This window comes from Mustela nigripes, chromosome 17 (genome assembly GCF_022355385.1).
Source record: "Mustela nigripes isolate SB6536 chromosome 17, MUSNIG.SB6536, whole genome shotgun sequence".
Lineage (NCBI taxonomy): Eukaryota > Metazoa > Chordata > Mammalia > Carnivora > Mustelidae > Mustela > Mustela nigripes.
The window spans coordinates 15,854,374-15,869,371 of NC_081573.1; the positions used below are offsets into that span (position 1 = coordinate 15,854,374).

Sequence of the window (14,998 nt, forward strand, 5' to 3'; positions counted from 1 at the left end):
CTGAGCTGCAGTGCACTGGACACTGGAAGATGGGCTGCTGGCACATCTGGACAATGGATGCAGTGGACAGATACAGTGCAAGGCGTGGGAAGGAGAGGTAACGTGGATTTCCTCCATTGGAGGTAGTGCTGAGTTGCAGTCTGAGTGATGGTGGAAGACTTGCCAGTGTGGCTTGAGACCACTGGAGGTAGTTGTGAGCTGCATTGCGAGACTCTGGAAGTGGTGAGTTGCTCTGCAGAGCAAGAGTCACTGGAAGGCATGGCAATGCTGCTTGCCATCACTGGAGGCAGTGACAAGTTGCACTGCAAAAGACGCTGGAAGATGAGTCAGTGCAGCCTGTCAGCGCTGAGGGCGGTGGTGAGGTGCTGGGTGAAAGATCCTGAGAGGTGATGCACTGCAGCTTGTTTCTACAGGACGCAGTGGTGAGCTGTATAGTCTGTTTACTCAGGCTCAAGAGTGGTGGTAATAATCCCTAGAGTTGTCCCCCAACTCAGCATTGTGCCTCATGTCCCCAGGTTTGGTGATAATGGGCTGTTAGAACGGTGCAGGAGGGACCTCCCAGTGGGGGTCTGGAGCCTGGAGGAAACCAAACCTGACTCACATTGCATTTGGAACCAATGAGTTGAGTGGGGGTTTGTTTTGTTTTTGGAAGAGTAACTTCACTTCCCCAAAAAGGACAATGCATCAGTCGACTTTAGAATGAAACTAATTACTACTTAAGAAACTAGCATGTGTCTCCCCTTCTCCCAGGAACTGGAACAGATGTGCAGGCCTTAGGTCAAAGGTGCCTTCTTATCCCTGCCTGACAACACTTCCCCATTCTGGCTCCACAAGACCCAAAGTTTTGAAATCAGCCCCTGAGTCAGTCATGCAGCTTGTCCCAGGATGTCAGCCTTCAGAGAAATAAACAGGTATGTTCGGTGCAATGTCACATCCATGTTAAGATGGGAGGTAAAACTTCTCTTTATCCTCAAACCTCCTGAGCATTTCTCTTGTCTCTAGTGGAGCCACAAAGTCAGATGAAGCAGCTGTCAGCAGTCTAGAATGGGTGCCCGAGTTCCTTAGTTTCCCTGCAGGGAACACATGGCAGAGGATCCTATTTTCTCTGCTTCATTTCTGGATTACAAAGGTACTTGGAACATCTCTTTCCTAGGCAATCACTTTGATTAGAAAGGGAAGACAAGATTTACTCTTTGTGTGTTTTTAATATATAATGTGTTCTTTCATCTAATAGTGTTTATTCCATTGGGCCTAGATTGTGGTGGTGTGGCCAGCATCTATAGTTAGGTGGCTGTTCGCAGTCAGATAGAGACTTGGATGGTGTCTTATCATTTGTCAGAGACAAGTGTTTCCTAACTGATTAGTCTTTTCATCCAGAGAGTTACAATGAGGGCAGAGGAAGAATTCAAAATGATTTCAAGGGGCCTTCTATGATTTAAAAGTTAAGCTTGACCTTCTAGTTTCACTCAGTGGATCATCTAGATATCTGGACATGCCGTATTTTCTCTGTAGTTCAAGGGGTGGTGAAGTCAGAAGGAGAGTGTTTGGGAATTTTCCTGGATAGAAACATGCCAGTGGCTTCAAGAGGCTTGGCCTTGGGAACCCTGGGTGGATTTCTGGAACTGCTTGCCTGTCGCTGCATGAGTCAGGTTATCCCACAGGTTTTCCCAGTCCCTCTTTAGGGAATTGCTTGCAGGAAATGTTGTGCATAAAGCGGAACCCTCCTGCACTGTTGGCGGGAGTGCGGGCCGCTGCAGCCACTCTGGAACTGAGTGTGGTGGTTCCTCCAAAAGCTAAGAATCAAACAACCCTAGGATCCAGCAATCGCACTTCTAGGTATTTACCCAAAGGACACAAAAATGCACATTCAGTGGGGGTCCAAGCCCCGTGGTGTTTGTAGCAGCATGAATAACAATAGTGAAACTATGGAGGGAGTCCCAGTGTCTGTTCACTGGTGAACAGAGAAAGAAGATGTGGGAGACAGATACACAATGGAACAGGACCCAGATTCCCAAAGAACAAAACCTCTGTCCGCAATGATGCAGGTGGACCGAGAGTGGGTTAAACTAAGCAAAATCTGTAAGGAAAAACAAAACCCACTGACTTCCCTCCGCTGGAGTTTCAGAAAGAACACAGATGACCATAGTGGGAGGAGGACAGGCACATGAGGAGGCAGACTCAACTTTAGAGCACAAACGGGGGTTGCTGGAGGCAGGGGCACGAGGGGAAGGGGTAACTCGGTGGCGGCTACAGGAAGGGCACTTGCGATGAGCCCCGGCTGTTGTCTGCAGGTGAGGAATCACGAAATTCTCCCCCTGAAGCAAAGGAATGAACACTGCATGGAAACGAACTGGAATTGAAGTCAATGAAGGAAAAAAACCATGTTGTGCTTCATGAAGAGCTAGGTAGAAATGGAGCGTTTTCCATTCTCCTGTTCTGTAGATGATAGTTTTCAAACACCCCGGGATGGGCTGTGCTAGTTTCTGATGGCACAAGGAGTCCTCGGAGAGCTGCTGTGAAAGGTTCAGATCTCAGAGCACATTCACGCTCCATTGATGTGCTGCTGGCTGTGTTTGCCCAGAGGGGAAGGTGAGTGCGGAGAAATAGGACATAAGAGGAAAGGAAAGGAGGCGTTCACCATTCTGGAGGGAGCCTTCTGCCTCTCATGAAAGCCTTGGGCCAGTGTAATTTTGGAAAGGGCAGATCCTGGAGTTTTGTGGCATACAGGAGAGTTCCAGGTCTGGAGAGAGCTGCCAGGTGTCCCGGAGGAGAGCAGAGTGCATTCTTCAGGAGGCTGTGGGCAGGGCTGGCTCCAGGGGTGGCTGTGTTTCCTCCAGGTGACAGTTGTGACAGGTCAGGGTGGTGAGAAGGTTCCTGGCTGAGGACAGGTGAGGCCCAGGTGGAGAGCTGGCAGAGCACCTTCTTCTGAGCCACCAGCCTCACCCAACATGCACAACCTCACCATCTGTCCCTGTCACTCCGGTTCAGACCTCTCCTTGTTGCCAGGCTGAGATGCTGGTTTGTCTTTTGTTCTTTGTGTGTGGGTGATGTTTCAAAAGTTAGATGGTGGGAATAATGGGTTGTCAGAACATCTGCTCTTTTATTTCCTGCTCTTTTTCAATCACTGAAGTGAATCAGACCTGCTAGTGGAAGAAGCAGTCTATGTGGTTTCTTTTTCCTGTTTTGTTTTTTAAGATTTTATTTATTTATTTTATAGACAGAGATCACAAGCAGGCAGAGAGGCTGGCAGAGAGAGAGGGGGAAGCAGGCTCCCTGAAGAGCAGAAAGCCTGATGCGGGGCTCAATCCCAGGACCCCTGGACCATGACCCGAGTCAAAAACAGAGGCTTTAACCCACTGAGACACGCAGATGCCCCTCTTTTTCCTGTTTTAATTAAATAATGGGAAAACAATCTTCTGAAATAGTTAAAGAATCCTTTGTGGGTGTTCATGTTTTTCTCTTCCATGAAGCACTTTCTGGTATTAGAAATTATTTTTTAGGAGTGCCTGGGTGGCTCAGTTGTTAAGCCTCTGCCTTTGGCTTGGGTCATAATCCCAGGGTCCTGGGATCAAGTCATGCATTGGGCTCCCTGCTTAGGCTCCTGCTTCTCCCTCTCCCACTTCCCCTGCTTGTGTTCCTTCTCTCGCTGTGTCTCTCTCTGTCAAATAAATAAATAAAATCTTAAAAAAAAAATATCTTTCCAGATTTTTTTCTTGGGGTTGACTTCTAGTTTATAGTGCTATGGTCAGAAAAGATGCATGGTATGACTTTGAGCTTCTTGAATTTGTTGAGGCTTGTTTTGTGGCCTAAGATGTGATCTATTCTTGAGGATGTTTCGTATGCTCTTGAAAACCATCTGCTGTTTTAGGATGAAGTGTTCTGAATATATCTGTTAAATCCATCTGGTTCAGTGTGTCATTCAAAGCCATTGTTTCCTTGTTGATTTTCTGTTACAGTTAACATCTTAAACCTATAATAGTCTAGCTTGAATTAATACTAACTTTGCCTCAGTAGCATACAAAAACTCTCTTCCTTTATAGCTCTGCCACCCTCTTATTATTGTCACAAATTATGTTTTTATACCTGGGTGCCATCAACAGAGACTTATAATTATTGCTTCATACAGTTGTCTTTTAATTCATATAGGAACTAATACAATTATAGAACAAAAATATATGAACACTGACTTTTTCTTAAATATTTTATGTATTTATTTGATAGAGAGAAAGCATTAGAAGGGAGAGGGTCAGAGGGAGAAGCAGACTCCCTGATGAACAGGGAGCCTGATGCGGGACTCAATCCTGGGACTCCAGAATCATGACCTGAGCTGAAGACAGTTGCTTAACCAACTGAGATACCCAGGCACCTGAACACTGATTTTTATATTTATTTATATAATTATCTTAACTGGTGTTCTTTATTTCTTCATGGGATTGAGTTATTGTCTAGTGACATTTTAATTTCTGTCTGAAAGACTCTCTTCTGATAATTTTTTGTTGAAAACCAGAACTCCTGACATTATAATGTGGCAACTCTGGAGATCATATTTGCCCCCTTACCCTGGGTTTACTTTGGCTGCTTGTTATAGTTGTTGATGTCCATTTGTGACTTTTCTGAATGAACTTTGCAAAGTCTAAATCTTTCATCATATATGGCCATGGAAGTCTCTGTTCTATTGGTTTGTGGGGAACTAGTGATCAATAGAAATTTTCTTTACCTGTAACCAAAAACAATCCCCTAGTTTTTGAAGATGGTGTGTGTGTGTGTGTGTGTGTGTGTGTGTGTGTTTTGGCGCACTTTCAGTACTTAAGCATTTTGCAACTATGCCTTAACTTTCATTTCCTGGTTAGACAGAGCCTGAAGGTAAATCAGAGGTGAATCTTTGGGTCTTTTCTAGAAACAACTCACAACAATACAAATAAAAATAACACAATCCTGGAATCAGGTGCCCCACATTCTTCCCACTGAGCCAGCCAGTTGCCCCCAAAAGTCACTTCTTTCTAAGATAATCTATAAATTCTAGGCAATCTCAATCAGAATACTAGCATCAGTTTTTAATAATAGAATTGACCAGCTCATTCTAATTCTTAGTTGGAAGACAAAAGGGTCCTGAAAAGCCAGAAAAAAAAATGGAAGATAATTATATAATGGAAGGATTTGCCTTATTAGATCCCATAAAGCTTCAGCATGGTTTTGGGACAGTAACACAAACATAAAAGAGAGATGGAAAGAATGGTTGTTCTGTTAAAAAAAAAAAATTGGTGTGTGGACAGCTGTTTATCCATGGTGGGGGGAATGGTTACATCTCTACTTCACACCATGCTCCCTTCTGCAGCACATATACTAAAATTGGGATGATATAGAGAAGGTTAGCATGGCCATTGCATAAGGATGACATGGAAATTCATCTGTACCTTACACTGTACCCCGAAAATCAACTGCAAAAGAAATGTAAAAATCAGAAACTATTACAGAATTAGAAGAAAATAAAGAAGTGCATATTTTTAAATTTGAAGGATAAGAATGCTTTTGCATGTAAGAAACAAAATTCAGTATCCATAAAGAGAGCGATAAATGTAATTTAGTGAAAATTGAATATTTTAAAAGTCCAACGATGGGGTGCCTAGGTGGCTCAGTTGGTGGACGACTGCTTTTGGCTCAGGTCATGAACCTGGAGTCCCAGTATCAAGTCCCACATCGGGCTCCAAGCTCCATAGGGAGTCTGCTTCTCCCTCTGACCTTCTCCCCTCTCATGCTCAGTCTCACATAAGTAAATAAAATCTTTAAAAAAAGAAAAAAAAGTCCAATGATGCCATCCCTTCTAGCCAAGATGTGTACATTGAAATTGAAAGCTCTGCAACCAATTCCAATTCAGGCCAAGGGAGCAGAGACTGGGGACTAATGTCTCCTCAAAACCCCCCCTTAGGGGAGAGCTGCTCCTGGTACAGAGAGGGAAACCTGATTAGGCAAATGTATGGTATAAAAATAAAGATACTGCCTTAGTTGATGCATCTCCCACCCTTTCCACCCGCCACCCTGCCCCAAGCTTCTACCATGCTCCAATTCTGTCATCTCTCCAAGTGTCTCAATTTAAAACCTTGAGGAAAAGACACATCTCATCACAGCCTGGCGAACCTGAGTGGCTCAGTCTGTTGGGTGCCTTGGCTCGGGTGGTGATCCTGGGGTTCCTGGGATAGAGCCCTACGTCAAACTCCCTGCTCAGCTGGGGAGTCTGCTTCTCCCTCTACCTCTGCCCCTCTCCTGCTAATTCCCAGTCTCTCTCTCTCTCTCTCTCTATCTCTCCCTAAAAAAAAAGAAGAAAAAAACCAGAAGAAGAAGAAGAAAAAGATGAAGAAGAAGATGAAGATGAAGAAGATGAAGATTGAAAGTCCGGGTGAGGCGCCCAGAGCAAGCGTTCCTGCCAGGAATCCCGCAAGAAACCGGTTATTCTTTGTAGGCGTGTTGGCTGCAAACGCTTTTTATTGGTCAACGAGAGGTGAGCCCGCCTCCTTTGCACATCCATTGGCTAGGAGCTCTGTCTATATTTGAGATACCTGCATTCTTCCTTTCTTTCCCTGTGTTGCTTTCAAACGGAGTCCAGTGTATTTAACTGTGTCTCCCATTGACCACTGTTTCTGGAGGCCTGCCTCCAAATGAAGGCACAGGCAAACACGAGGCCGGAAGAAGCTGGACAGGCAGGTGGCATTGAACGTGGTTCCAGAGCTTTACGTTGTGCTGGCAAGAGATCGCCGGACGTGGGATGCTGGGGACCAGCGCCGCGTGAAGTCCTCTGGGTCAGTCCTGTGTGCCTGGGAATTCGGCAGTCGCGGTGGCGAGGGTCCCAACTCGGGCTCTATACTCAAGCAGTAAACCTACAGCTCTTTCTGCTTTCCAACCGGACTTGGTGGGCACCTGCACAGAGACTGATCTGCAGGGTTTCCCACCTCCGACTAGCAGGGTCTTGATATTAAAAGGAAAAGAGGGCATTTTCCAGCCCACCCAGGTAAAATGCCCGTTTATTTTCTGGCAGGTGGCTTTTTGTTTGTTTGTTTGTTTGTTTAATATTTTATTTATTTATTTGACAGAGAGCACAAGCAGGGAGAGGGACAGCGAGAGAGGGAGAAGCAGACTCCCCACTGAGCAGGGAGCACGTTGCAGGCAGGGCTGGATCCCAGGACCCAGGATCCCAGGACTTCAGCAGAAGGCGGATGCTTAACCGACTGAGCCATCCAGGCGCCCCTTGGCGTGTGTTTTTTGCAGGACGCCCTTTGTGAAGCCTTGGCGGATGGATTCAAGTTTATTAAATGAATAAATTCCTGGTTAAGAGTGCATTGAGGGGCGCCTGGGTGGCTCAGTGGGTTAAGCCTCTACCTTCAGCTCAAGTCATGATCTCAGGGTCCTCCGATCGAGCCCCGCATGGGGCTCTCTGCTCAGTGGGGAGCCTGCTCCACACACCCCCCACCTGCCTTTCTGCCTGCTTGCGATCTCTGTCAAATAAATAAATAAAATCTTAAAAAAAAAAGTGCATTGATACCATAGCGCCCCAACATTCCAAAAAAAAAAAAATCCAATTCTTGTTAGCTGTGTTATTTAGTGGAACATCTGTGATAAGGACAGCCAGTTACAGTGGCTTTGGGGATTTTATGCTATTAATGAAACCGTTTAGTTTTGATTGGCTTAAGCTTCATAAAATTTATTTTGAGAAATTGCTGTGAAAGGCACAACAAGTTACTTTGGAATTCTTTTAAGTTACTGACTTTGATACCTCAGTATTAGTATTATTTACTATTATTTTTAACATTATTTTTGGGGCAGATGTACATAGTTTTTGTAGAAAGAACAGCCAGTTAAGGAGGTTATGGGATTTTTGGTTTGTTTAAAAACTATAACCCTGGTTTGATTCTTTTAGTAATAGGTAATAGCACCACCTTCCCAAATCCTTTAAAATATTACTCAGTGGATCTTTAATTTTTGTAGGATTTATTTCATAGCTTTGGATGAGAAACCTCATGCAGGCTTAGGTACCCATGCCAAATGAAATTTTATCCTTGGGTATGATGCATTTTCTTCTTTGACATGCATTAGTTTAGAAGTGTGTTTAGTTTCCTGAGTTTTCCTTTTCTCCCTGTTCTTCTGCGGTGTCCAGCTTAGAACAAATACTGACAGAAAAGAATAACCTGAGGGATTTGGAGAGATACTTTTTACTTACCATTGAGATTGATTTTTAGTCATTGTGCATCAGGCACAGGCCTGGGAAGCCAACATTCAGATCTCAGATCTAATCTTTATTATCTGTCTGACCTTGAACCCACCCATGAGCTTCTCTGTAGCTTTGATTCCTCATGGGGAAAATGGTAGCCTCCAGAGTGACTTGCTGCCAGCTTCACGTTGATGATCCAGGGGAAGGGCCTGGCCTCCATCCCTCCTTGCTACTCCAGCCTTTGTCTTGTTAATTGAAGAAATACTGCTATAAACACATCTTGGAGATGTGTCTGGCTTTTACCCTCAAAGGGTTTATGGAGAAACCCCTTCACATTTGCAATTGCTTCCTCTGGTGTCTGTCATTCCTAACCCACCTGACTCGATCTGGTATGATCTTAATTGTGTGTGTTTGCATAGATAGAATTTTGGCTTACCTGTCTCTTCAGAGTCTGATTTCCCCTACCCCCTAATCCAGGATGTGGAGTTTCTCTGGACTCCTTCCCAGCCCATCCTAGACTCCTGTCCTCTTCCCCCTCCCTCCCCATCACTGCAGCTTTATTGCTTAAACATTTCATAACGGACATCCCTTTCTGACTTTGTATTATGTTAAATTATATTGATATCCTCTGGGTGTCTGTGCTGTATTACAGTTCATGGAGGCAGGTGGGCCTACGTAAGAATTTGCCTTCTGTTGCTGAAGGAGGGGTCACAAAGAGTTGTTGAGCAGAGATGGGGAGACACTGGGCTGATGTTTCTTTAAGGGTTGCCCTAAGGAGGGGGGGGGCTGGACCTCCTCAGGCAAATCTTGTTTTTATTCTTTTAGGTCTGAATTGTGGGGAAATCTTGTAGAGATTGAAGAGGTAAGTCTAAGCCTTCAACATTCACATTGAGAAAGGCACAGGAGAGGGCTGCAGTTTTGGCTGGCAAAATGGTAGATAGGTGGACAGCAAGAAAATATAACCCAGAGGGAGAAGAGAAAATGCCACTCAGAGATCAGGGCAAAATCCTAAAGTGTCTCTTTCCCTGTGGTTATCACCAGGATGTGGATTCCCCTCCCAGCTCCACCCCTGCAGTGCCAGTGAAGGACAGCGGAGCTGTGGGGATGAGGGTGTGATTGGTCCATTCAAATGCACACACAGATACAGGCGTGGCACCTCCTGGCCCCGCTGCCCCACTGGGGAAGTTCAGTGCTTCTCAGTGCGCAGCATATCTTTATTTTCAGTTGACACATCTGGTCTATATGGCACTTGCTGGTTTGGTTTTGATCTCATGTCATGGTGATAATTGAGACAGTGACCCTTAACACTTTAAAATTCTTTAGTTTGCGGGTATGTGCTTGGGAGATAGTTTTTTATTTTTTTATTTTTTTAAAAGATTTTATTTATTTGGCAGATAGGGAGCAAGCGAGAGAGCACAAGCATGGGGAGCATGCTTCTCATGAGTTCTGGGGTATGTACATCCGTGTCTGTGAGGCTGTGGGAGAAGTGGCCCAGGCCGGAGTAGGCATCTACTGCTGCGGGGGGTAGTAACGTGTTCAGAAGGGGGCGAGGAGCTGTGTTTATGTCTGACTAATACTCTCTAACTGCTTTGTCTTTCCTTCATCTCCTGTTGACTTCACAACCTGACTGGAGCCTGTGTAAACATCTCTACTGAGTGGCGCACAAATACAAGTATTTGCGTGAACATATACAGTCTACATATGTGGGTCCACTCCCCTTACATTTATCATTTACTTATCCATTACTACGACTCTCCGTGATTCCTCTACTTTATTTTCTGTCTCTGTGATTACTTGCTGTTCCCATGATTTCTCTACCTTATTTTCTGTCACTGTATCCATCTCTACTTGAATGTATATAAATAGTTTATTATAAAGGTATATAAGTATTATGTTTACTTTGTGTTTTTTTCTCTCACTATGGAACCTCCAGCCTGCTGGAGTTTCACTGTGGGACCAGTAGGTCCCTTTGGGAGGCCCTTGCTTCTCCTGATCTCTGCAGCGGGACTGCCTTCTCCGGCTAACTCTTTAGGAACAGAAGGTGTTGCCTGCCACCCTGTGGCTGCAGGTGACATAGCAGAGGTGTGTGCAGCCATTTTTTACCCTTGAACCCGAATTTCCACTTTAGTAGATTTAAGGGTTACGTGTCTTTCTTTTTCTTTCTTTTTTTCCCCCCTTCCTCCCTCCCTCTTTCTTTCTGTATTACCTTTGCTTCTTTTTTAAAGATTTATTTATTTGACAGAGAGACAGTGAGAGAGGGAGCACAAGTAGGGGGAATGGGAGAGGGAGAAGCAAGCTTCCAGCTGAGCAGAGAGCCCCAGAATCTTGGGATCATGACCCGAGCTGAAGGCAGACACTTAATGACTGAGCCACCCAGGCATCGCCCCCTTCCTCTCTCTCTCTCTCTCCCTCCCTCCTCTCTCTTTCTGTGTGTGTGTGTGTGTGTGTGTGTGTGTGTGTGTGACAGGATTGTGCTTATTTCCCCCATCTCCCTCTTGAGGGACTATTTGCTGTCACTCCCCATTTGTCTGCTCCCCATTTGCCCATCACCTGCTGATTATATCCATGCTCTCCCCCCATCTGTGTGCAGGATGGGAAAGGCTCTCCACTTGACTCCATTTTTTATTCAATGCCAACCCCTGAATATACCTTTCAGGGGTATCTGTCATATTCCAATCTAGCCACGATCCTTGTGTGCACACCTCCCAAAAGACCGTCTCTCTGTAATGATTCTGTGCACAAACTGCCCTCCTCCCTGCCTCCTGCATCCCCATAAATGCTCCACCTCCACACTCATCTGATTATTTCTTCCCTCTCTCATATCCTACTTTAATGTTAGTTTTCTGACCTGAAAGGTGATTACTACTCCTTTGTTTTCAGCCTTAATTTCTAGGTCATAGATCACTTTCAGGCTAAATTCTCACAGAATTCAGAGAAATATTTTACTTACTAGATTACAGTTTATTATAGAGAGATAATATAAGAACAACCACATGGGAGAGATGCATAGGGCAAGGTACAGGGAAGGGTCACAGAACTTTCATACTGAGTGCACCCCCTCCCCAAATCTCCATCAACCTGGAAGCTCTCTAAACTCCCATTGTTTGGGGTTTTTATGGATGCTTCATTACACAGGCATGATTAAGTCATTGGCCACTAGTGACTGATTCAACTTCCAGTCCCCTTTCCTTCTCCGAAGGAAAGAAAGGGGAGTAAGTTCGTAGAGTCACATCATCACCTGACCTGCTGTTGTATTATGTTTGCCTTTTTAAGGTAACCTATCAGCCTGGCTCTCTCTTCACTGTGTACACACATGTCTACATGCAGGGATCTGGATTATCTCAGGATCCCACCTCCAACCACCTCCCACTCCCTGCACCTCAATCCCTTCTCTAACACGCTCAGTTCTTCCATTTCATGTTTCCTCTTCACAGCCCCGTGCCTGATTTTGGTTCTTATTGAGTTCTGTCAACAAGCATTCCACATTCATGGATATAAAACCCTCTGTGAGCTGTGCCACCAGGATTGGAATAGGGCACAAAGCTGATCCTTCCTGAACATCATCCTATTGGGGTAGGCTGATACTAACATGCAAACTTTTTTTTTTTTTTAACTTTTCCAAGTAAAGGGATATTGGAAGAGATTCTGGAGTGGGATGTGAAGATTCAAGAGTAGTGTTTGAATATTTGCATCATCATGATAGGTCTGGGAGGTGCTTTGTGGGTGTGGTTTGGGAGGTTCAGATATCAGGGAATTGTGGATATTAAGGAAGTCAGGAAAGAAAGGATAACTCACAATGCAACAATTCTGGATAAGCTCCCAAAGCCCTGTTTCTGGCTACTTAATGCCAGAAGCCAGGCCCTCACTTCCTATCAAGACTACAGGCCAATAAGTGCCAATGAGGTTCATATAATGTCAGATCTATTCATGCATTTCCCTACAGCTGGGACTTTGAGGGCAAAATATGAGGGGGCACCAGAAAAACTCCAAGATAAGCATTTTGAGGTAGCATCTTTGAAAATAAAAATTAATGCAAAAAAAAAAAAAATTCATGGTGAACGAAACTGTCATGTTCTGTTTCCTCTTCATACCGATGCCCCCACCTCCCAACCACAACCCTGGTAAGTTTCCTCTAAGTGGCACCTGTCACGTGGCTTCTAAAAACAACAACAACAACAACAAAAAACCACCACCACCACCACCCAGGGATTTCTGGATCAAGTCACACTTTCTCATCACACTACTACTTCTATCACTAGGGGGCCGTTTGCTCTTGGCCTCAGTCCTCCTTCCCCATCCACAAATATCTCCGAGATACAGGACCAGAGCCATCCACCGCTATGCAAGGAGTTAGCCCAAGCCAATCCCGCTCTCCTAGAAAATAGCCTTGGCGTTCCCTGTGCGGACTGCCGCACCAAGGCCGGTGTTGCTCCTATCTCGGAGTCCCAGCAGAGCATCACTCCACGGCTTCGTCCCCCAAAAGCTTTGCCCTGAGCCGCGCCCACTCGCTCCAATCTGGACCCTGGTTTCTGCTCCTGGAAGGGCACACAGGGCGGAGCCTTGACATGGATTACCCCCCAGCTCACCCGCGCTGCTGAAGGTCAGCGCGCAGTCTGTCCCATCCGCCTCCGTAACACCGGTGGGGCGCCAGGACCACATTTTCTAGAATCCTAGGGGATTTCTGCGACTCTCGTGGTCCGCGAGATCTCACTGGCCTTCGGAGGAAAAACATGCACACCTTGCGGTTTGGGCATCTTAACAGTGAGCTCCTAAACTTCGTTGTATGTGACGCGCAGATGTCAGAGTCACCCTGCCACCACAACCTCTCCATCCCAAAGACTACACTTTCCAGGGGCCCGCGCGGCCACTTCCGCTGTCCGACGCGCTCTCCTAGCTGTGGCGTTGACGTGGCAGGAGCGCTTCCGGTTGGTGGGTCCCGCCCACTCGCTAGTTGGCGGCTTGGGAAGCCTCTGTCTTCGGGTAGTTCTCCCAGTTCTGCGCTTACTTAGTTACCGAGCGTCAGCCTCGAGATCGGCAACGTGCGCCTCGCGTTCTGTGAGTGCCCTATAGTCATTGCCTTGTCAGTCAGCACGTCCTTCTGCTTGTCCCTGTTTTACTCGTGAGGACACAGGTTGCCCCTGAACTCGGGCGCTCTTCCGTAGGCACCTCCAGACCAGTATCTTTTCATTCCAGCCCATAGAGTTAGAGACAGACCCTTATTCCTCTGCTGGGGGACATGGGCTTCATTCCCTGGCCAGAGCTTGGGCTGTACTTGAGGGTGCTCTGTCACTCTGAACCCCTTTCCCAGGGCTCTGGAGGGGAATTGCATTGTGCTGGTGATTTCTGTGACACTGACCCCCTAGGTGTGGGACTCCGGCACATACCCGCCTTGACTTCCGGGGAGGGGCTTTTCCATCTAGGAACGCTCTCGTTTCTCTTCATATCCCCAGATCTATCTTCTGAGACTTTGCCCTTCTCCAGGGAGAGCATTCAGGAGACCAGGAAAATGGCCACGGGGCTCCTGAAAGCAAAAAAAGAGGTGAGAATTTTCATCAAATTCCATGTTGGCTGCCATCAGGATGCATCTGTTACTTTTTCTTGCACTGCAGGCTGTCTTGTTGATATTGGGCAAAGTTCCCGCCTGTTCCTGGAGGAGGGGTGGCTCATCTTACATGGGAGTCCTCCCATCAGCGTTCCTTTCCGCTCCATCCATATCTCATCCGCGAAGTGGTCAGTTGTACACACGGAGCAGTTTAAATAAAAATACAGGAACATCCAAGCTTGACTGTCCAGTGGTAGGGGTGCAAGACAGGGCCAGCAGAGATGCTTATGACCTGAAGTGGTTAGGGAGGGCTTCTGCAAGAAGTAGGGCTCCCTGAACGGCCCCTGAGGGTTTGTTAAGTTGGAGAGTTGGCAGAGCAGAAAGGAGAGAAGGAAGTATGGTTAGCCTGAGGCTGGCCACACTGCCCTTGCTATAGTGTGGGAAGATTGTAGTAACTAATGGCGTTATTTAAGGTTGATTTTTAACTATGTGCTGGTGAAGATACAGACACGTGGAACAGAGGAGAGCTTGATGGTCTGAGCTGAATTTTTTATTGAGAGCGTTTTCCACATCTGGCAATGGGAGATTTCACCAGAAATTCTGGATTGCCTGCCTCTCTGAAAACAAATTGCACTGTGGTGTCAGGGAATTCACACTGAACAGTGTCTTCATTTGGACAGGTCCTGCAGAGTTTACTTGTGCACTTTCCACAATATCTTCCAAACTGAGATTGAAACCACTGACCAGCTAACATTTGGCCTGCCTCCCTCATTTATATTACCTACCTCGCCCCTGAAGGATTTTCATTTTCCACCTCTTAGTCTCGGTGGCTAGGTTGAGTACCAGACTGAGGAATATAGATTTTGTCTTTGAATAATCTAGGTTTTGAAGGATTTGGGGAAAGAATTTGTCATAAGGAAATCAATGACGTGGATTTATAGGAACTTAAGGGGAAACTTTCTAACCCCTGTGAATGGTGGCTATGATGACCTGGACTTAACTGAATGTGATTAACATTTATTGAGCACCAGCAAAGTTGCCAGGCTGGCTTACTCTCAGTTTTGATATGCATTAACTTGGTTATTTCAGATCTTCCTTGACTATCCTTATGAAAAAAGGAAAGTTTAAACAGGAAATGAGACCTCAATTTATTCTTTTTTTTTTCCTCTGTGATCTTGATTTATTCTTAATCCTGGTCCTTTGTGGTAAAGATTTACAATCGCCTGGATGTTATCAAAACAACTTGGAGAGTTCTG

At 45.8% G+C, this 14,998-nt stretch overlaps 2 protein-coding genes and 1 non-coding gene across 4 annotated transcripts in view; all 3 read left to right on the top strand.

The window, feature by feature from the left end:
• LOC132005614 (gastrula zinc finger protein XlCGF7.1-like) overlaps nt 1–7,631 on the top strand; it is a 35,067-nt gene extending 27,436 nt beyond the window's left edge. Inside the window, 1 exon segment of the mRNA XM_059382972.1 lies at nt 6,317–7,631. Coding sequence (XP_059238955.1) covers nt 6,317–6,352 — 36 coding nt within the window. The 3' untranslated portion in view covers nt 6,353–7,631.
• Nucleotides 5,320–5,426, top strand: LOC132006220 (U6 spliceosomal RNA). Its single transcript, XR_009401005.1, has one exon. It is a non-coding gene; the product is annotated as a U6 spliceosomal RNA (small nuclear RNA).
• A 5,508-nt stretch (nt 7,632–13,139) lies between the features above and the next one.
• ZNF875 (zinc finger protein 875) overlaps nt 13,140–14,998 on the top strand; it is a 33,822-nt gene continuing 31,963 nt past the window's right edge. For both annotated transcript variants that reach the window (XM_059382895.1, XM_059382897.1), the window contains exons 1-2: nt 13,140–13,255; nt 13,651–13,739. In XM_059382895.1, the coding sequence (XP_059238878.1) occupies nt 13,707–13,739 (33 nt within the window). In that variant the 5' untranslated portion in view covers nt 13,140–13,255; nt 13,651–13,706. The remainder of the gene's footprint in view (nt 13,256–13,650; nt 13,740–14,998) is intronic.